The following is a 21,822-nucleotide window of genomic DNA, read 5'->3' on the forward strand; positions in this document are numbered from 1 at the left end:
AAGCTTTGGGACACGGGACTCTGACAGGTTCCCTGTAATGAACCTGTCTCTCAAGAGTCCTTCCCCCAAAGCCCAGATACTTTTTAAACATCTTGCTTCTCCGTGTGATTGCCAGCGCCTTAGAGAAGTTGACAGTTTGGGTGATTTCTATTAGCAGAAAAACGTGGGCTCAAAATGAATCTGTTGTGTAACACCCCAGCGGCCTCTGAGTCCAGGTGCACGCTCTCGCTCTGAGAAGGCGGGAGAAGGGGACGAGCCCATCCAGACAGGCCGTGGGGGAGGAGGGGAGCACCCCGCAGCCAAGGCCACCCTGTGTTGCAATCGCAGCCTAAACCAGATCTCTGGAAAACGAGTTTCTTGCTGCCTGTTTGTGTCCCTGAGTAACCACGGCCCCCACCCTCCAAGGTGGGATGTTGACCTTGGAGCAGCATGGAGTCTGGCTGCAGAGCCTGCAGAGCGTCCCTTCCACGGGGTCTCCGCAGCCTTCTTTCCCACCACTGACCAGATGCCCAGGGCCGGGAAGTCAGAGCTCAAGATGGAAATCCCTCCAGGTGAGGTGACCCCTCCCAGGAAATGGACTCCTCCAGCTTTCTCACATGATGTGCAGGCACTTTCACTTTTCCATATATAGGAGTCCCTCAGGAGCAAGCTCTGGCCAGTCCAGGGAGCCACACTGCCACCTTCAGTCCCTCCCTTCTCACGCATCCTCGCCTCCCTCTCGCATGCTCACCAGCAGTTAGGCAGAAGTGACCCCTGTGCCTCTGCCAACCACAGGCCTGTTGGGTTTAAAGAAAAAAGAAAAACGCAGACAAAGTCACAGCATTAGAACGGTGGCCTTGAGGAAGCTGCGTGGAGACCTGTGAAAAGATGAACGGACCGGTGGATGGCTTGTATGACACCTCTCTGAATGAAGAAGGGGCCTTCATGTTCACCTCGGAATCCGTAGGAGAGGGACACCCCGGTGAGTAGGCTGTACCGGCCCGACGTGACCTGTTCCGAGGGAGTCACTTTTGCTAGAGGTCTTAGAACAGTTTGTGTTAGTGACTCTCAGGGGTCTCTGGAGGAACACTGTGAAGTATTTTCCCCTCTATTTGTAGTTTTGTAAAACAGATCATCACATGCCAGTGATGCATTGCAAGTGAGTGAAGCTGAGGGTTCCTGCCACCACCACCACGGGCATCAGCCCTCAGCGTGGTGGGGCTGTAGCAGAGACCACGCAGCTGGTTGTCTAAAGATAGTCATGGACATAAAATTATCATCAGATACAAACATTATATATATACACTGAGTGGCCAGATTGTTATGATATCTGAACGCATAATAATCTGGCCACTCAGTGTGTGTGTGTGTGTGTGTGTGTGTGTATATATATATATATATATATATATATATATATATATATATATGGGGCCCGGTGCATGAATTCGTGCATGGGTGGGGTCCGGCCAGCCTGGCCAGGGGGAGGGGACGTAGGCAGTTGGCCAACCTGCCTGCTGGTTGAACTCCTGGTTGAAGGAACAATTTGCATATTAGCCTTTTATTATATAGGATATACACTGAGTGGCCAGATTATTATGCGTTCAGAGATCATAACAATCTGGCCACTCAGTGTGTGTGTGTGTGTGTGTGTGTGTGTGTGTGTGTGTGTATTAGTAAATCTTTAATTTATTATCAATGAGCAGCTTAAGTCAACAGAAAATGTTCCCTCAAACAAGACCGAGGGTCACTAAGTTTTTCGTGTAAAGCACAAGTAGTTTAGGAATAAGTGGCAGTGCATCCTCTATTGGGATGGAGCTCTAGGTTCTGGAAGTCTCCAGTGTGTTATAAAAGAAAGTGCAGACGACTTCTTGAAGAGGAAGAAAATTCAAGCATTCTTTTGGACCTGAAAAGTAGGTGGGCTGTGATTTGGGGAACGGAGAGAGGCTTCCATGGTGACAGTAGAAACCAGGATCAGAACCTCAATGTTTAGAAGAGTGGTTCTCAAACTCCGGGGTAAAATGCAGAGTGGTGGGCCTCACCCCCAAACTCTGATTTAGTAGGTCTTGGGAAGGCTCAAGAATTTGCATTTTTGGGAGCAGTTGAAAACTGGCAATTGTCAGTTTTGGCTAAAAGAAACTCTTAAAAAAATAATTTTCTTTTAAAAAATATATTTTATTGATTTCAGAGAGGGAGGGAGAGGAAAAGAGAGAAACGTCAATGATGAGAGAGAATCAATGGTTGCAAACATCCAACCGTGACTTCCTGGTTCATAGGTTGTCGCTCAACCACTGAGCCATGTGAACCGGGCAGAATTTGCATTTTTAATAAGTTCCCAGGAGATGCTACTGCCTTTAGTGTGGGAATCTTACTTTGAGGACCATTGCTCCAGGAAAACCCTGGGGCTAGACACACTGATTTATGTATTTAAGCACTTCTTCAAAATTCATTGGACCAGTTGAAGTTTTTGGTAACTCATCACCAAGTCTACTTTTTTTCCCTCTTTCTTGTTCTTTCTCAAAGAGATTTAACTTCTGTACCTTGTAACGCAGCTTTAAATATCTCAATACATTACTCCCTCCATATGCTTCAGCCAGTGGCTATCAACTTGGGGCAATTTTGTCCCCTTCCCCCCAAGGACACTTCAAAATGTCTGAAAACATTTGGGATTGTCACAACCAAGGGGTTTGTAATGGCCATTCAATGGATAGAGGCCCGACATGTTCCTATACATCCTGCATACACAAGTCCATCTCCCACAACAAAAAATTTTCCAGCCCTAAATGTCCATAGGGGCGCTGTTGAGAAACCTTGTGACTTAATTCAATGTAAATAATCTTTTTTATTATGCATAATTTTACAAAGTTTCTAGGTTTACCGTACTCATAATCTCAGCTTCATTGCTATGTGTGGCAAATTCTGGACAGCCCCCTGGCTTTTGAAAGCCATATATAGGTTAGGATTTGCTCCACCCGGAGGAAGTGGGTGCTTTGGCAAGCAATGGCCAGTGGTCCCATGGTACTCACAGCAAGGTGCTCGGTGGACAGAGAAGGAAAATTCTAGCCAATCAATTGGTTGTTTTGTCTACTGAATGGCAGACCTTCAGTTTGTCTGATTTTCCTTTCACTTGCCACTAAAAATTAACTGTCCACATAAGTCAGTCAGTTTCCACTAAGGTCTGGTGACTTTCTGCTTGTTATTCCAGTGCTAAATTCCTCTCCACCAGAAAGATAAAATTAATGCTTCTTTTTCAACTCCCAACAAAACCAACTATTAGCTATCTTAAGGCTACTAAGTGATAATGATAAAAATTTCCAAAGCCTAAAGAAACAATTCTGAAGAAACTCCTTGTCAAGCTGTCTTTGTTTAAAATATATTTTTATTGATTTCAGGGAGGAAGGCAGAGGGAGAGAGAGATAGAAACATCAATGATGAGAGAGAGTCATTGATCACTTGCCTCCTGCATGCCCCTAACTGGGGATCGAGCCTGCAACCCAGTCATGTGCCCTGACCAGGAATTGAACCGTGACCTCCTGGCTCATAGGTCAACGTTCAACCACTGAGCAACACCGGCCAACTGTCAAGCTATCTTGATACCCTTGCTCAACTCCAGCTTTAAAATCTCGAATATCCCTTATCCCATTTCTCTGTGTGCATTGGGAACATGTGACCCATGTCCTTTACGTAAGCAGAGTCATCTCGATCGGCTCCCAAGAGTCCTGATGGGTCAGCCTAAAGTGGATGTTTGAGCAGCAGGGGGCCTTCCTTGGGAGGGTGTGCAGAGGCTATGACTCAGACAAACTTAGATTTACAACCAGATCTGCCACTGGCGGGAGGATAGAAAAACTCAAACGTACCGTTATTTTTCTTTATAAAAAACTTTAAAATTACAGTTGACATTCAATATTACATTAGTTTTTTACACTAAGTGATCACCCTATAAATCTAGTACCCATCTGACCACACATAGTTGGTACAATATTATTGACTATATTCTCTATGCTGTACTTTACATCCTCATCTGTAACTACCAATTTGTACTTCTTAACACCTACCCCCTTTTCACCCAGCACCCTACCTCCCTCTCATCTGGCAGCCATCAGTTTGTTCTCTGTATCTATGAGTTTGTTTCTGTGGGGTTTTTTTTGTTTTTTTGAGATTCCACATATTAGTAAAATTATATGATATTTGCCGTTCTCTGTCTGACTTATATCACTTAGCATAATACCCTCTAGGTTCAAAGATGTGTTTAATAGCACTTTCTGCAAGGAAAAATTGGGGAATTTACCTTTAATGACAAATTAACATTTTTAGTTACAGAATGCATAATGTGCTTTTGAGAGTAGAACTGCTTAATTGTGGATCCAAGTTCTTAATTTAAAAACTTAAAAAAAGAGAGAGAAATGCAAGGAAACTTTTGGAGGTGATAGAAGTGTTAATTACCTTGATATGGTAATGGTAACATGCATGTATGTATATGTCTGAACTCATCAAATTGTACACATTAATTATACACAACATTTGTATAGACCAATTGTATCTCAATAAAACAGGAAAAATCTTATTAATTTATTAAGAGTAGACTCTATGGATATTTTGGACATTAATGAGATTAATATGTGTAAATAGATGTCACTTTTATTTTGGAATTTGTGAACATTGACAGTTCACAGGACCCGCAAAGCCAGAGTAGATTTCTCCACAGTGCTATCTAAGGTCTACGAGCCCAGCCATGCAGAGTCTTTAAGGCAAACACAGAGTGAGGTCAAATGCCGGCTCGTGCTGAACTCTTGTCAGTCCACCTTGACTGAGGAGGTCGGCCCAGCTATTAGAACATCTGGCCTTTAGGAGGCCGAGTGGCCTTAGGGAGGGTCCGAGAGCTGCCCGAGGGAACGTTCTGCAAATCAGCACTGGTCCTCAGAGGTCCTCTCAGAGAGCCCACGGCTGCGGTGGGGCTGGCCTGGTGTGTTCTACACCACACGCTGCATCCTGTGGAACCTGCAGCACATGCATCGGGCTGTCGCTTCTGACTTCACACCTTGGCACCTAATCTCACCGATGTTAGTAGCTGTTTTAGCTTCTATGTCCAGGACTTTCCTGGATGTTAGAATGAAAGGGAATATGTTGAGGAATGAGGGACTTTTAATTAGAAGTGTGTGTGTGTGTGTGTGTGTGTGTGTGTGTAAATTGCTGTAGACTCTTAGAACTAGTTTTGGAATATATTTCTTTTTTTAGAGAATTCTATAATTTTATAAATCATACAAAATTAGGCAGAAATAGGAAGAAATAACTTCTTACATTTAAAAAAGTGTCCTTTTAGGCAGATTTGATATATAAACTGACAAAATAGCTAATTCTTTTAGCATTTCATTTGTTGTACCTAATAGTTCCATGATTCCTTCACGTGTTCATTCTTTTCCAGATAAGATCTGTGACCAGATCAGCGACGCGGTGCTGGATGCCCACCTCCGTCAGGACCCCAATGCCAAGGTGGCCTGCGGTAAGAAGCGCCTGGGCCCCTCGCCGGAGCCCCAAGGGGCAGCCTGAGTCCTTTGCTTGAGGTGAAGCCCTCACCACAGCAGTCAGGAGGGCCTTGAGGTGATTAGGGCAAGTCCTCTCACTTCACTGAGGGACAGTGCGTGCAGCTGAATGAGGGCCTGGGCCACGGTCACAGGGTAGGCATGCCCACCATGGAGACCACAGCCTGCTGTCCTCCTATTGGTGCCCTGGCCTGTCTGCTGCACAGACAAGCTTTCCCTCTCCAGTGCCACCCTGGCCTCTGGATTGAGGACTACGTGCCCCTCTGAGGGTAGACTTCACCCTGACATCTTTGTGAACAGCTGCCCGATTCTTTGTTCAGGATCCCACTCCCTGAAGCCCGCAGTGGAGGTTAGCAGTAGGGGCGGGAGAGCGTCACACAGGCTGACCGCATCCTTTAGGCCAACTACATGCGTCATGGTCTCCTTTCAATCCACACAGCAGTCTGCTTCTTAGCCTCACCTAACAGTCGAGGAGTCAGACAGAGAGGCTAAGTTGTTCAAGATCACACGAGTAGTGTGATATGAAAACTTGGTACAAAAACTCAGGTATAACCAATTCTTTCCAAAGTATAGTTCTCGGGGCATTGAAGATGGTCAGCAACTGTGCTGGCATTCACTCTTTTTTATTAGCGTTGCTCTTTCCTGTCTGGTAAGGTTGGCTGTGAGTTCCTTTATCAGCACGGGGAGAGGTCTAGCCATTGGGCGTCCCTGTGCTGGCCCTGGCCACTCCCTTTTCTCGTTCCCTTCCAGAGACGGTGTGCAAGACGGGCATGGTGCTGCTGTGCGGGGAGATCACCTCCATGGCCATGGTGGACTACCAGCGGGTGGTGCGAGACACCATCAAGCACATTGGCTACGACGACTCGGCCAAGGGTAAGGCAAGGCCCGGTCTCCGAGGAAGGCCCCCCAAGCTGTCACATCGGAGGCTTCTGGATGGGCACAGGCCACCCCAGGAGAGACAGTCCTTAGGGTGCCTGTCAGGGACTAGGGGTCAGAGCCTGGCAGCAGTAGGCAGCCCAGTGACAGCCCACGGAACCGCCCAGTTCATCCATCATAACTCTGGCCTTGTTTAGTGTCCTGCCCTCTTGGAGCTTTGCAAGAGAAAGAACTCCAAGGAAAAGGAGCTGCCCTCCACCGGGGTCCTGTCCTCGCATGGCACTGGCACTGGTCTGTCATCTTACTTAATTACACATTGCGGACGGATCACGAGAATTCTCGTGTTTTCTGTTCTAAGGCTTCTGGCCAATCATGAGAATTCTTTAAAAAGATATTAGCTTGTAAGACCATCTAATAAGTAACTTCAAAATGCAATGGGTATTTAATTTAAAGCGTGCCTTTAACATTTATATAAAACATTTTTTGTACTCGTTCACTAGAAACTTATCTGGCCACTGGGTAAAGCTAGCAATAAAACTGCTGGTCCGCAATGTGTTAACTGCTTGAGGACCCTGCTGAGGCAAACGGCCCCACGAAAGGGTCAGGTATTAGTGACACTTCTATGCAGATGAAGAAATCCGGGCTTCCAGATGTAAATGGTTTCTATGAGGTGACACAGTCAGTGCGTGGCTGCCCCTTTTGGGCCTCCCGTTCCTTCTGCTAAACTGTGCTGCTGCCCATTCTGGACAAGAAGAGGACTTAACCCAGAACTGGTCCTGAGATCGGGCGAAGGAGGCAGGCAGGAGGGAGCCAAAAGCCCAGGGAGGGGCACAGGCCCTGGCAGGAGTGGAGGAGGAGCAGCGACCAGGCGCGGGCGAGAGCCGAGAGAGCCCAGAGCACTGAGGACTGCGGCGGGCAGGCCAGGAAGGGCCCCCTGCAGGGGCATCAAAGGGCAGGGTGAGGGCCTGTGCACAGCGCTGGCCCACCTACTGGCTGTTTAGGGTGACGTGCGGCACCTTCGTGGGTCAGGGCAGGCTGGGGGACCTGTGGCACCTTTCTAAGTGAGAGAGCCACTCCGCTTTCCCAGATCACGTGACGCCCTTGGTTGGCGTTCAGCGTTAAGAAGAGTCATTATTTAGACAGTGATTAGGCCAAATGCGAGATGTTTATTGCAAAATGGTGAGTCGTTGGCAGCTCTCTAAAGGTTGTTCATTGGTTGGTGCCTTTAGAAACAGTCTCTGGGCCCAGGAGGCGGCACAGGACAGAGGTGTCCCTGGGGTGGGGGCACTGCCTGGCATCAGATGATGCAGCATGAGGTGCCGGGCAGGGAGTCGGTGGCATAACTCTCCAGGAAGAGCAGCGGGAGGGCCCAGGGATGCCGACTGAGAGCCGCCTGACTCGGGTGTGTGGGGCTGGGGGTCGGAGGAGAAGCATTCCAGCAGAGACCTCGGGGAGGTAAGGACATGTCCTCTTTAAGGTTACCCCGAGTTCACGTTGGCGAAAGGGGTCCTGCCGTGGAGGCCTGTTTTACTTCATGTGGCGGTAGGGCCTCGCCTAAAGCATGTGCGCACACAATAGATCGGGTCTGCGTTGTTGGCTTGTTTGTTTGCTTTAGTTGCCCACTCTGGCCGCGTGGATAGGAGAAGAGACTGGAAAAGGGTGACAGCCAGCTTGTCACTAATACCTGACCCTTTGGTGGGGCCGTTTGCCTTAGCTCCTCGGTCACAGGGTCCCTGGGCTGAGGCCTGTGCGTTGGAGGCCCAGCAGGGAGAAGAATGTGCTGTCTGTGCACGGTGCTCCCTCCTGTGGCTCCGCGGCTGGGCTGCTGCGAGCCCAGACTCCCCTGCCCAGGCCCCAGGCGGTGGCACCTGCTTCCCCCTCTGTGCCCGCCGAGCTGCAGGGCGGGCAGCCAGGGCTCCGCTCCGCAGGTGTGGCCTTTCCCTCGGGACCACATCTCAGGATGAGAGGCCTCGGTGCTGGGAGCCTCTGAACAGTCAGGTACACGTTATTTGTTCAGTGTGTTTAATACACATGCTCCTCGAATTACGATGCGGTAACGTCCTGATAAGCCCGCCCTAAGCTGAAGACATCGTAAGTCAAAATGCATTTAGTACAGCTAACCTGTGAACGTCCCATTTGCCTCGCCGGCCGCACCAGGCTCAGAACACCTACAGCAGCCACATTGGGCAAATCGCCCAACAGCGACTACGCTGGAGAGTGCGGGTTGTTGACCCTCCTGATGGCGTGGCTGCCTGGGCCGAGGCTGCCGCCCGGCATCTGAGAGACTAGGTGCTGAATATCAACAGCCCAGGGAAAGAGCAAAGGTTACAGTTCGAAGTATGGCTTCTACTAAATGCGCATCACTTTGGCAACATCGTGAAGTTGAAGATCCCAAGTCGAGGACTGTACTTGGATTAGGCCCATGTCCGGCTTCGGGTGGCAGGGTGGCTGGGCCCGGGTTCCCTCAGTGCCGTCATCCAACCTGGGTCCTGGGAGGTGCCTCTGGAGGCGGCCCCGGGGCAGGCGTGAGTCTCCCACCGCGCTTCAGGGGGCAGCTGGGGCTGCTGCTTCCTGTACAGCAGCTCCCGGTAGGGCGTGTGCTTCTAATCAAGCTGTGACTTAATACAGTCAGTGAGCAGCGCAGTGCTTTCTTTGGCTAACGGGTCTTACGTGATGGGAAGGACACTGGGCCTTCCCCATTCTGGCATTGGCTCTGGGCCCGGGCGGGTCCCAGCTAACCAGAGACCACCCCCGGCACAAGTGCACGCCAGGCCCTGAACGTCCCGGACGCTCGCAGCCACCCCGTGTCTGACGTGCCTCCTCGGGCCTGCTTCCCTTCTGCCCAGGCTTTGACTTCAAGACCTGCAATGTGCTCGTGGCGCTGGAGCAGCAGTCCCCGGACATCGCCCAGTGCGTCCATCTGGACAGAAACGAGGAGGACGTCGGTGCCGGAGACCAGGTGCGGCCGCTCTGGCCCTGCTCTGCCCTGTGTTGAGGAGCTGTCTGGGGAAGTTCCTGAATAACGGGTTAATCACACTGTGGGGTGACCCTCCTCCTGGAGGATCGGAGGGAGCTGCACGCCCCTACTTCAGGGCAGCGGTGTGAGGGCGCCGCGGGCTGTGGAAGGCTGGGGTTGCTGATGCCGATTTGGGCTGTCGCCCTCCCCTCTTAGGATGTTGGGGGGCAGGGTCCGTGCCATCTCCTCCACAGGGCCCAGCGTGAATGCTGCGTGCGCGAGGACCCCGAGTGAGGTTGGAGTGCAGCGGAGGGTAGCTTTGAAGGCAGTTGCCCTGGTCTGAAGCGGGTGTGGCTCAGTGGGCTCTCGCCCCGCTGCAGGGCTTGATGTTCGGCTATGCCACCGATGAGACGGAGGAGTGCATGCCCCTCACCATCATCCTTGCTCACAAACTCAACGCCCGGATGGCAGAGCTGAGGCGCTCGGGGGTGCTCCCCTGGCTCAGGCCCGACTCGAAGACTCAGGTGGGTCTCTCCTTTGCCTCCTGGTTCCAGACACACACTTCAAGCCCCCAATCCTCATTCCCGTTAAGGCCAAAATGTGCAGTCTGGACTCAAAGAATTGTGGATTTTGAAAAGAGTTATTTATTTGAAAAACCTTCAGCTCTAGATGTTTTCTCCCCCCATTTTATTATGAAAAATTTCAAAAGTACCAGAAAATGGAAAAAAAAATTTTTTTCCTTCTTAGCATATGCTGACTCTGGTAATATAATTCCCCAGTTCCTGCCACACACTTCTGAACAGGTTTCAAACTTTTGGTCACTACCCTGCCACCAAGACAGGTCTCCGCATCTTGAGCAAGGTCTGGACGCCGCCTGAGCAAGGATCCTCTGCATCTGTCTGGCCTTTTCCTTTCTTTCTCATAAAAACACCTTCTCTTTGCTGTTCCTGCCTCTGGCCCCTTGGGCCCTGACCACTGGGCGCCCTGCAGAGTGGAGATCCCCACGGAGGTCTCTGTCCGAGGCCCATGGTGATGCCAGCGCTCGCACACCTGGAGGCCCCCTGTCCACCTTCCCTGTCCGCCTGCTCCTGTCCTGGGGGCTCCCTCCCACGGCTCCTCTTCCGCATTCCAGCAGGTCCTTGGCTCTTCTCCCACCCTCTCTCCTCTTCTATCTGTGCTTGCGGACCCACTGGGCTCACGCAGCTCCAAATCTCCCACCTGCAGTCCTCTCCCAATCACACCCCGTGTTTCACTCGCCCTGCAAACCAATGTGCCCAGGAGCCTGCTGTGTGCTGCCTGAGCCGGGAGTGAGGCCCACACTGGTACCCCAAGCAGCCGAGGGTGTGGGTGTGGGTCCCCTGATGGAGCCTCCCGGCCCCTGAACCCCCCAGGCCGCTGCACTGTGGGGCACCATGCCAGGACCTGCTGCGAGGCCTTCTCCACCCCCTCCTGGAGAGGAGGTTCCTCATCTCACTGCCCTGACTGAACAGGAGGAGTCTTTCCACCTGAGCAAACTCCTCCTGTTGACACGGGAGTGGAGTGGCAGCACGAGGCTATTTTTGCCGCTGGTCAGGGTTGCGTTTTCCGTGGTGCATTTTCCCGACACGATGAGATGAGAGCCCTGCTTGAGCCCCGAGCTTAGAGGCCACAGTTCGGTGGGTCTGCAAGGACGCTGCTGGGGCTCGCGGCCGAGGGGAGGTCGGGGGCAGGGGCAGAGGAGACGGGCCTCAGCCGCTCCTCGGGATGTGAGCCTTCTCCTGCGGCCCAAAGGGCAGATCTAATCCTAGAGCCAGCAGGGCCCCCCTTCTGGGAGCCCCCAACTCCAGCCCTTCCCACAGGGCCCTGAGTGTGCACAGCCCAGCAGTTAAGGGTTGCTTCAGTCCACAGATGTTGGTGTGCATCGGCCCATCTCATAAGGCGTCATGTGGGCAGGATTCTTTCTCTCCCTTCTCCTGACCTCACCCTGTTGCTCTTTGGATCAGAAAGGACGCAGAGTAGGAGTGACACAAGTCCAGTGTTGCATGGACATCCGAGGGCCTGGGGCTGGCAGAGACTGGCTGCAGGCACAGCCCCAGGAGGGCACTGCTTGCTGCCCGGTGGTCCTGTCGAGGCCCTGGGGTGGGAGCAGTGCTGTGCCTGCAGCCAGTGTCTCTACCAGGGCCCCCGGCATAGCTTCACTCCTGCAGGCCCCGACGCTCCAGAGCCCCTCAGGGCACTGCTCTTGTGGGCTCACACTGACTGGGTAGCAATGGGGCCTGTGGCTCCAGCATAGCCCTGAGGGTCTTGAGTGACAGCTTCCTGCTGGGCAGAGCCCCCGCCAGGCCACACAGCTCCAGGTCAGAGCCCGGCTTTGCTGGCTGTGTGACCTTGACCAAGGCATTTATGTTCTGGACCTCAGCTTTCTCGTCTTTAAGATGGGGCTGGTAACAGCCTCCTCGAGCTTTTGGCATGGTTTCTGGCATACAGTGCATGCTCGGTCCATGCCGTCTCTTTAACCAGCTTCGTCTGCCGTGCTCACCATTCCTCCCTCTCACCCGCAAGCCCCGGCTGCCCCGGCCGCTCTCCGTCTCACAGCCCGGCCGGGCGGGGACACCGGGCTCTTCTGCTCACTGAGGTGTCAGGAAAGACGGGAGAAGCATCTTGCCTGTGCTGCTGTGGGAATGGCACGAGCTGTGGACCAGGCAGAGCGGGTTTGGCTCTTAGGCTTTTCTCTGACTAGTGTGTGTGGCTTCGGACGAGTTGCTTCACTTTCATAGCCGTGTTCTCATTTGTGAAATGGAGCTCACAGGCCTGCTCTGCTGGAATGGCTCACAGAGTCATTGGTCATGCACAGAACGGGCACAGCCTGGCCTCGCTGGTGGCAGTATGCTGGATCTGTCCCTGTGGCCTGATCTGCGAGGGTGCTGCGGGCAGGTGCCGTCCCTCGGGGGCTCTCCGCTTCCCTCTCGTTGGCCAGAACACCCAGAGCTGGCAGCTCCCTCTGCCTCTGCCTCCAGGGCTCCTCCCACGAGAGGAGCCCTGGGACATAGAGGGTCAAGGGAGGGCTTTGGCCAGCGGACATTTGTTGGCACCCAGAACCCTCTGAGATAGCAGTAAAGAAGTCCAGAGGGTCATAGAGAGAAAACTGTGTAAACCCTGAGTCTCCAAGGGCCACTAACTGTGGCCACAGGTGGGACTAGCTTATGCCTCATGCCCAGCCATCGCATAGCACTAGGCAGCTATTCAGATACCAGAATGTGTCAGATGAACTTTCCCGAAGGCCCTGTGAAGACAGCAGGCCCCTGGCTGTTGGGAGCCCTGGCCGCCTCTGTGCCCAGCAGCGATGTGTCCTGAGCTCAGGGCAGGGCCTCACGAGTCTCCTCCTGCCCTTCTGACCGACAGGTGACAGTGCAGTACATGCAGAACAATGGCGCGGTCGTCCCCGTGCGCGTCCACACCATTGTCATCTCTGTGCAGCACAATGAGGACATCACGCTGGAGGACATGCGCAAGGCCCTGCAGGAGCAGGTGATCCGGGCCGTGGTGCCCGCCAAGTACCTGGACAAAGACACCATCTACCACCTGCAGCCCAGCGGGCGCTTTGTCATTGGCGGTCCTCAGGTGCGCCCCGGTTTCTGGATGAGGCCCTGGTTTGTCTGTTACTGGGGTGCTACCTCCCTGAGCACGGGCTGTCGGGGGCTGTGTGACTCAGCCAGGTCTGGCCTTGGACAACTGTGAAGTCAGCTCCCTCTCTGCGAGGCTTGCTGTGTACCTGTCAGTCCCTGAGCGACCGGGGACGTGTCCCCAGGATTCCTCCACCTGTGCTGCCTGGCCCTCCCACTCCACACAGCCCATTCCTTTTTGTGGTTGTTAATCCTCACCTGAGGATATTTTTCCATTGATTTTCAGAGAGAGAGAGTGGAAGGGAGGGGGAGAGACAGAGAGAGAAACATCAATGTGAGACACATCGACTGGTTGTCTCCCCCATGTACCCCGCCTGGGCTGGGGATCTAGCCTTGCAACCAAGGTACGTACCCTTGACCGAATCGAACCCGGGACCCTCCAGTTTGAGGGTCGATGCTCTCTCTATCCACTGAGGCAAACTGGCTAAGGCCAGACAGCCCATTCTTGATGCCATGCTTGCCCAAGTGGCTGCTGCCTCACGTGCTAATGTGCTAACTCGCATCACAAATGACTGGCCTTTACCAGGTGGCGCTCACGGGTCTTTGCCACAGGCTCCCTTCAACTCCTGTGGGCACCACGGTGGGAGTTTCTCATGTGAACACCTGCTGCCCCCTCTCTCCTGCCCCGCGGGAGCAAGGCAGCGGAGATTGGCATGGCATCTGTGCGAGGCTGCCGGCCACTGTCGGGCCTCAGCTGTGGCTGTGCGGCCACAGAGCAGGAGCCCCGTAACGGGCCCTGTGACCAGGAGCAGTGCAGCACAGCCGGAAAGAAAGGCCGCGCCTCTTGTATTTTCTTGCAGGCCCTCTCCAAGGCTAGAAATAGGAGTGTGAGCGTGACCTCTAACAGGGGGAATAGCAGGCACTTTTCTCAAATCATTTAACACAGAGCCCTGGCGCCTTCACTGCCTGGTGTTGCACAGAGCAGACCCGTGAGGAAACGGGCGCCATGGCATTTACGGGGTGGCACCAGCGAGGCCCTGGCCCAGTGTGTGTGGATTACAGTGCAGTTGCCTCCTGCAGTTGGATTTCTCCACTAGGATTGGCTCATAAAGCAGAGGCAGTGGGGCTGCCTGCGATCTTAGCTGGCTCATCGTTTGCACGTTCTGATGAGGCTCTGACGGCTTTCTGACTTCCAGCTGGTCAGTGACTGGTCTGAACTGGAGCCCGGGTGTCTGGCCGACGCCAAGCCAAGGAGTCTTTGGAACGTGCCCCCGGGCCTCCGCAGGGCACCCTTTCCCCGTGGTGGTTCCGGCCATCACAGTGCCTCAGCGCAGCTTCCCAGGCCCTGGGGCTCGGCTCTCATCTCCGTTTCCTCCTCTCCCTCTGCAGGGGGATGCGGGCGTCACTGGCCGGAAGATTATCGTGGACACCTACGGCGGCTGGGGGGCGCACGGTGGCGGGGCCTTCTCCGGGAAGGACTACACCAAGGTGGACCGCTCGGCGGCTTACGCGGCCCGCTGGGTGGCCAAGTCCCTGGTGAAAGCAGGGCTGTGCCGGAGAGTGCTTGTGCAGGTGGGTCCCCACGCCTGCGGCCCGAGCTCTGGCCACAGCATGCGGCTCTGGGGGCCGTGTGGGGCACTGTGGCCAGGAGCCTGGAAGCCCGGGGAGAGGACAGAACCTCAGGGAGAGGGCCAGGTACAGAGGCCGGCAGGGCTTCTGCGCAGACGGTGCGGGGAGCGTGTGGGGCCATCGGAGTGTGGGGCGTGGTTCCAGCTGCCCTTCCTGAGGACATGGGGTTTCCGTGGGGGGCAGGGCCCTCCCACAGGCTTTGGGGCCTGACCCTCGTCTCCCCGGAAGGTTTCCTACGCCATCGGTGTGGCCGCGCCGCTGTCCATTTCCATCTTCACCTATGGAACGTCGCAGAAGACGGAGAGAGAACTGCTGGACGTGGTGAATAAGAACTTCGACCTCCGGCCTGGCGTCATCGTCAGGTAAGTCTGCTGCCCTGCGCTCGTGGGCAGGACAGCTCAGCTCAGCTCAGCTCAGCGGGAGGGGGAGCAGGAAGGACGTGCAGCCCCAGCAGCAGGGCGTCTTCGAGCCCTGGGCCAGCACATGCACACCCCGGAGCCGGGCGTCTGGTGCTCAGGTTGAGGGCCCTGCGGGCTCAGCGGAGGCCACCTCCAGCTGGGAGGCCTCAGGAAAGTAAGAGGCTGAATGGCTAGGGATTCAGGCAGCACGTCTAGTCCCGCCTGTTCTCACTTCTAATGCCATCCCTGCTTTCTAGAGCGTGCTGACTTGGCGTTGGTCTGGGCCAGTTCAGTGGGGTGCAGAGGAGAAAGGCACCGCGGGGCTAGAGTGCACTCCTGGCCCCTGATGGGGGTTCCCTGAGCCTCTGAGCCTGCTCCCCCGGGGCCAGTGACAGTGACAGCCACCCCACAGACATGGTGTCATGTAGACAGGCCATTTAGGGGAATGGCCCGAGTGGTGACACTCCACACAGAGACTGGCTAGGCTGCTACGCCTGCCCCTGAGATTCGGAGAGAGACTGTTTCCTTGCCATTGAAACGACCCTTCCTTCTGCGGGCCTCGCAGGGACTTGGACTTGAAGAAGCCCATCTACCAGAAGACCGCGTGCTACGGCCACTTTGGAAGAAGCGAGTTCCCGTGGGAGGTTCCCAAGAAGCTGGTGTTTTAGAGCCGGGAGCTGGCCTGGCCCCGGAGGCGTCTGGGTGGCCACGTTCCTCTGTCCCAGGACCCCAGCTCCCCGGTCTCCCAGACCGAAGGCGCCGCGTGCGGCCAAGAGGGTGCCTTTCCCCACGCTCCCTCCTGGCCCTTGGACTTAGCCCTGTCCGTCATCATCACCACGAATGGCAGGAAGCCGGCAGCTTCCCGGTGCTGAGGGTCCGCTCTCCTCGTGAGGACAGTCACGGGGTTCCCCTACCTCTCCCTCAGACCAAGGTGATGCTCATTTAGTAGAAAAATCATCCTTCCAGGAGTTAATCCCCACTCTTCCCCTCCACGCCCCCCCCCCCCCCCGCCCCCCAGCCTAGGCCCTGACCAGCTCTCGGTCCCCGTCTCCTGGCGTGAGCCAAGGTCCGCGCATCTCCCAGATCTCCGGCCAGCGCCCTGAGCTAGGGTCCCCCAGCCCCTGGCCAGGCTGTGGCAGGCACAGGAGCAGGGCTGACATGGTCTGAGCTAACCACTGGTGCCATCTCTTCCTCAGTCCACATGCTGGGAAACACCTTCGTCACCCCGTTTATAAGCGGGGAGATGACACACAGACCTTCCAGGGAGCTTTCACACGGTCCCACAGCCACAGTGTCAGGGCCTCGGCACGACTCAGGAGCCTGGGCCCCACCCCTCAAGCTCGTTCCAGAGCAGGTCTGAGCCACGGGACGCAGAGTGCAGGGAGGCCGGGCCTCTGGCCTATCGACTCGAGGTTGCTGCGAATCAGGGGATTGGCCACCGGCTCCTGGGGAGCCCTGGGCAACCTGCAAAGTCAGGGCAGAAACAAAGCGGTTCCATTTGCCTCATTGGTACCAGGAGATGGTTCAGGGTGAGCTGGCTGGGCTGGAGTCTGGAGTTAGGAGGCCACCATATAACCCAGCCCCTGATGCTCAGGCTCAGGCAGGGCTGAGCTGGGCTGTGTGGGCCTCGGGTCAGTGGCCTGAGTCCAGTCCAGTCCCAAGTCCCACACGTCTAATGTTCAGTGTGACCTCGGGGGCAGGGCTTGAATCCCAGTGGTGGACAAGTTGGCCGAGATGTCATGGGAGATTCCGCGTTGCCAGGTGGCTTCTGGGGCGGCAGGTCCACTCCCGAGGAACCCGAGGCGTCCTCGGTGTGACAGGGTCTTAGAAGCTGTCCGCTCACCTGCCTCTCCATCCATGGCCGGTACTACCTACCCACCCTGTCCTGAGCCTGGGCCTCTGGCACAACCCACCCACCTGTCCTCAGCCTGGGCCTCCACCTTCATCCCAGCTGCCAGACCACAGGCTCAGGTAGGGCCTCCACGGGCCCGTGGGCGCTGGGGACCGGGCTCCTTTCCGGGCACACGGAGCCGGCTCTGGCGGGGCAGCAGCCGGATGCCTCACCTGGCGCGGACAGCCTGCTCCTGGGCTCTGGGCCTGACCCAAGGCCCCGGGGCTTCTCTTTCCACAGGGAAAGGACGCCCCAGGGCAGAAGCAGAGCCCCAGTTACCACCAACCCCAGAGCTTGTGGGGCCCCAGGGAGCTCTGCTCTCCCGTTCCCCGAAAGCCGCAGGTGCTGCTCAGGAGAGGGAGGCGCAGTCTGCAGGTGGCCGAGTTCCTCGAACTCAGGTTATATTTGAAGTGAAAATTCGGAATTTTATACCTTCCTCCCCCTGGAGAAGCAAGATCTTCTTTCTCTCTCTGTTGTTCATACGGAGTCTGTGGGCTCCTGCTGGGCTGTGAATAAAGACCAGCAGAGCAACTCTACGCTTAGTCGTTTTTGTCTGCAAAGTCTCCTAAACCTCCCCTCCGAGTGGCATCACCTGGTTCCCCCATGGCTCAGCAAAGTGGGGGTCCCCCCCTGGGAAGTCCCCCAAACCGGGGCCTTCAGTTCTTGGGCACGTGGCACCCGTCCAGCGTGGATTGGCGTTTCCTCATCCACCAGCGACTGCGTTGTCACCGCACTGCCATAGTCATTCCGTACCACAGGCCACCCAGGCACACGGCCGAGGAAACCCACGTGCCATGGGGAGAACCTGAGGCCCAAGGAGGGTTGGGAATGTGCCCAAGGGCACCTGGCTGCCAAGCGGCTCCTCCGCCTCAGAGCGTGCACTTGATCGCCAGGCGTTGGTGCCGTAGTCCTGGTCCGTTTCATCCTTCTGCCCCACCTGCATTATGTACAGTAGCCTGGCATTGGGGGTGGGGGGTGAGGGCTTTATTTGTCCAATGGTTGGATGAGCAGAGTGGTTGGAGGGGCTTGGCCTGCAGAGAGATGAGCGAGCCTGTAAATGGTGCTCGCTTCCCTGTCACACATTCTGTGAGGAGAACGAGCAGGCGGTTAGAGATTGTCACCGCGGCAGCCTCCGGGGTGTGGTCCTGAGGCCCGCACAGAGCAGGTGCGGAGGTGGGACCTGTTTCTTACAAGCGCACGGTGGGCAGAGGCAGCTCTGGAGAAGCGCCACGGTCCAGGCTGAGGCAAAGCCTGGGTGAGGAGGCTTTGGTGAGACCCTGACCTGAGAGAGGCTGACCCAGGGTACCAGCAAGGGCAGGCGTACAGAAATGTGACAGACGAGGAGAAAACCGCCGTCAGGAGGGTCCCTCCTGTGCCCTGAGAAGCCACTGCGTGAGCCACTCAGTGAAATGTTTTTCCTAGGAAATAACACATGTTTCTCAAGCACATCTACGAACAAAAACACTCAGAACACATCGGAATGCTTGCCTGTGGGGAACGTGGTAAATGAATGGGCTCGGTGGGCATAAAGAATTAGTGGGAAAAAGATCTGAGCCATGAAGCCTCAAGTGTCAACATGTCAGGGAAATGTAGCAAAGGAGATGGAGAGCCAGCGGCCAGTGGGGGAGGAGGAAAGTGGGGGTGTCCATGAAAGCCAAGTGAAAGCAGTTACTAGGATGAGGGAGGGGCCCCTGTGTGAAATGGTACTGATGGGTTAGATGCGTGAGGCCTGAGTGCCCACTGACTTCCGCCTCGTGGAGGTCATTGGTGACCTGAGAAAGGACAAAGTCACTAACAGCACATGGCCACATGTGGTCCTTCAGTATCTCCCATGCATTCTGACTAGAGTTCCAGGGGCATGACTAAGCTGCGACTGCCTCATGTTCCTGTCCGTTGCCCATCCATTTACCCTCACTCTGGGCTTCATTCCCCACCCCCATTCCAGACTCCCTGTCTTCTTTGGCTTCCCAAACAGGCCCAGCTATTCCTGCCTCAGGACCTTTGCATATGCCATTCCCTCTGTGAGACTCTTCTCCCATCTGTGAATGCATGTTCCAGCTCATTCTGTAGGTTTCAGATGAAATTTCTATGTTTCTGAAAAGCCCATTCCTTGATAAGCTCCCTTTTCTATGTTCAGTTTTTGGTTCAGTGTTTAACACAATGTATAAATATGTATTTCTTTGTTTAGCCAGAATCTACATAACTTACAATAAATAACTTTAGCAAGGCTCCTGGATGTAAAGTAAATATTGAAAAGTCGATTGTATGCTACTATCTATAATAATAAAAGGGTAATATGGTAATTAGACCCGACAGCTGAATGACCTTCTGGACGTCCTTCCAGACAAAGCCGGGGCAGCGGGGGAGAGGCAGGGCCAGTTGCTGTGGCGGCAGCCGGGGCTGCAAGTGGGACCCTCCGGCCTCGGGGAGCCCATGGCCTCACCCCCGCGCCAACCGCCAACCCTGCGCTCGGTTCCTGGGTCCCACAGCGCAGCCCCCGCCTCTGCCAACCCTGTCGTCCTGGCGCCACCTTACACCCCAGACTGGAGTCGTTCATGCGCGCCCGTGGGACCATGCACCCACTGCACCCACTGGGCGGGCGGGAGCCAGCGGCCGTGGAGGAGGGCAGACTTCTGGTCCATTCCTGTGGCAGCTCTCCAGATGTCCAGGTGCAGAGCCGAGGAGGACTTGGTGCTGGCCGCTCACACTGTGCCAGGCTCTGTGTTGAACCCTTTGCGTGCGTTCATCCTCTGTGAAGTCGCCACGATTGTTATCCTTATTTTTCAGAGGCAGCATTTGAGATTCGAAAGGTCAAGCGACTTGCAGTCAGAAGGTGGTGAAGTCAAAAGGGAACCAGAATTTTCTTGACACACTACCTGCTGCTGAACATGAAGCTGTGGCACCACTGAGGCCTCGCCGATGTCAATAAATCACCCCCCAGTAGCAATAAAACAGCGGTAAAGAAGGAGGGGAGAGTGGGGTTGAGAAGTGGGAAGGAAGCACTGGTGGGGCACAGTATTCACTGCAGACGCCCTGGACAGAGGGACAGTTCCCAGTGGTCAGTCCGATCAGTGCTCCAGAGGCCATCGAGGATCATGAGGGGGAAGGTTACCATCCAGATACCCTCTCATAGCTCATTGTTTAAGGCAGAGATTTTAATTTATTGTAGCTGTTAACTATTGCACAGCTGACTGGAGATGCCCTCAAGTAATTAAAACTAAAGGTGTTGCAATCAAAACTTATTCTTTCATCCCTGTTATTGACTTTGGAAGAACTTGCATGGGGTGGAAAAGAGCCCTCTCCAAGCTAGCCATGCACATGCGCATTCGAGTCTGGATGCAGCCCCACTGCATCCACCCCAGTGACCACACCACCATCTACTGGTTTGCTTCAGCCAGAAACCTCAAGATCGTCTTTGACTACACTTTCGCTTGACTTTAGGTGAATATAAATGTTTTCACTTTTTATTATGAAAAAATTAAAAATATAGATGAAAGGAGAAAGAACAGTGTAATGAACCCTATGCATATACCCATCACTTAGTTTCAACAATTATCAATTCCTGGCCAAGAGTTTATTATTATTTGACAAATATCTATGATACATGAATCATGTACCAAGTTCCAAACTAGGCCCTAGGGATCAAAAGATGTATCAGATTTGACTGTAACCCAACCTGGTCCTTGATAGGTGAGTAAGAGTTACCCAGAAAAAGAACGTTGTCCTTATTCATTCATTCTCTTTCAACAAATAATTATTATGTGCTAGGAACACATAAAGAAACAAGATTGCATTTCTACCTTCTTGAAGCTTGAATAATGGGAGACATTAAACATGTGATTAGATATGTGATGAGTGTCTTTTTTAAAATTATATTTTTATTGTTGACTAGAGGCCTGCTGCACAAAATTTGTGCACAGGGGGCAGGAGGGGATGTCCCTCAGCCCAGCCTGCACCCTCTCCAATCTGGGATCCCTACCGGGATTGGGCCTAAATGGGCAGTCGGACATCCCTCTCACAATTTAGACTGCTGGCTCCCAACTTCTCGCCTGCCTGCCAGACTGATCACCCCTAACCACTCCCCTGCCGGCCTGATTGATGCCTAACTGCTCCCCTGCCAGCCCAATTTCCCCTAACTGCCCTCCCCTGCTGGTCTGGTCACCCTAACTGCCTTCCCCTGCCAGCCTAGTCACCCCTAACTGCCCTCCCCTGCCAACCTCATCACCCTTAACTGTTCTTCCCTGTTGGTCTGGTCCCCCCCCCCCCCAACTGCCCTCCCCTGCAGGCCTGGTCACCCCCAACTGCCCTCCCCTGCTGGCCTGATTACTCACAACTGCCCTCCCTTGCAGGCCTGGTCCCTCCCAACTGCTCTCCCCTGCTGGCCATCTTGTGGCAGCCATCTTGTGTCCACATAGGGGCAGCCATCTTTGACCACACGGGGGCAGCCATCTTGTGTGTTGGAGTGACATTCAATTTGCATATTACTCTTTTATTAGATAGGATAGTATTACAGATATCTCTAATTTCCCCCTCTTACTTCCCTTCCCCTAGCCCCTACCTACCCACCCTCAGGTCTTCACTACTCTATTGCCCATGTCCATGGGCTATGCATATCCTATATAATAAAAGGGTAATATGCAAATGTACCGAACAGCATAAGGACTGGTCACTATGACACACACTGACCAACAGGGGGCTGATATTCAACGTAGAAGCTGCCCCCAGCCCACAGGCTCTGAATGCCTGATTGGGGCCTGCCAACCAATCTCTCAATCCCTTCCTCCCTCTTTCCCCCCGCCCCCAGCCGGCCGGCTCCGATTGCCCAATGGTGAATGGGGTACTGGGGGTGGGTGGCGGTGGGGGCGAGGCCAGCTGCCAGCAACGGGGGAAGATGGCCCTGATCTCAGGCCAGGCCTAGGAACCGTACCTGCTTACGAATTTCATGTGCCAGGCC

At 54.5% G+C, this 21,822-nt stretch overlaps 1 protein-coding gene across 1 annotated transcript; it reads left to right on the forward strand.

The window, feature by feature from the left end:
• Positions 1–867: 867 nt before the first annotated feature.
• MAT1A (methionine adenosyltransferase 1A) lies at positions 868–15,645 on the forward strand (the record flags this gene model as incomplete). The annotated part of the gene is made up of 9 exons (XM_079793249.1): positions 868–961; positions 5,399–5,476; positions 6,267–6,389; positions 9,239–9,351; positions 9,729–9,872; positions 12,730–12,948; positions 14,340–14,522; positions 14,808–14,941; positions 15,543–15,645. The coding sequence occupies 9 exons, from the start codon at positions 868–870 to the stop codon at positions 15,643–15,645; spliced, it is 1,191 nt and encodes a 396-aa protein (XP_079649375.1).
• Positions 15,646–21,822: the final 6,177 nt, after the last annotated feature.

The sequence above is a fragment of the Cnephaeus nilssonii genome (genome assembly GCF_951640355.1).
Source record: "Cnephaeus nilssonii genome assembly, chromosome: 16".
NCBI lineage: Eukaryota > Metazoa > Chordata > Mammalia > Chiroptera > Vespertilionidae > Cnephaeus > Cnephaeus nilssonii.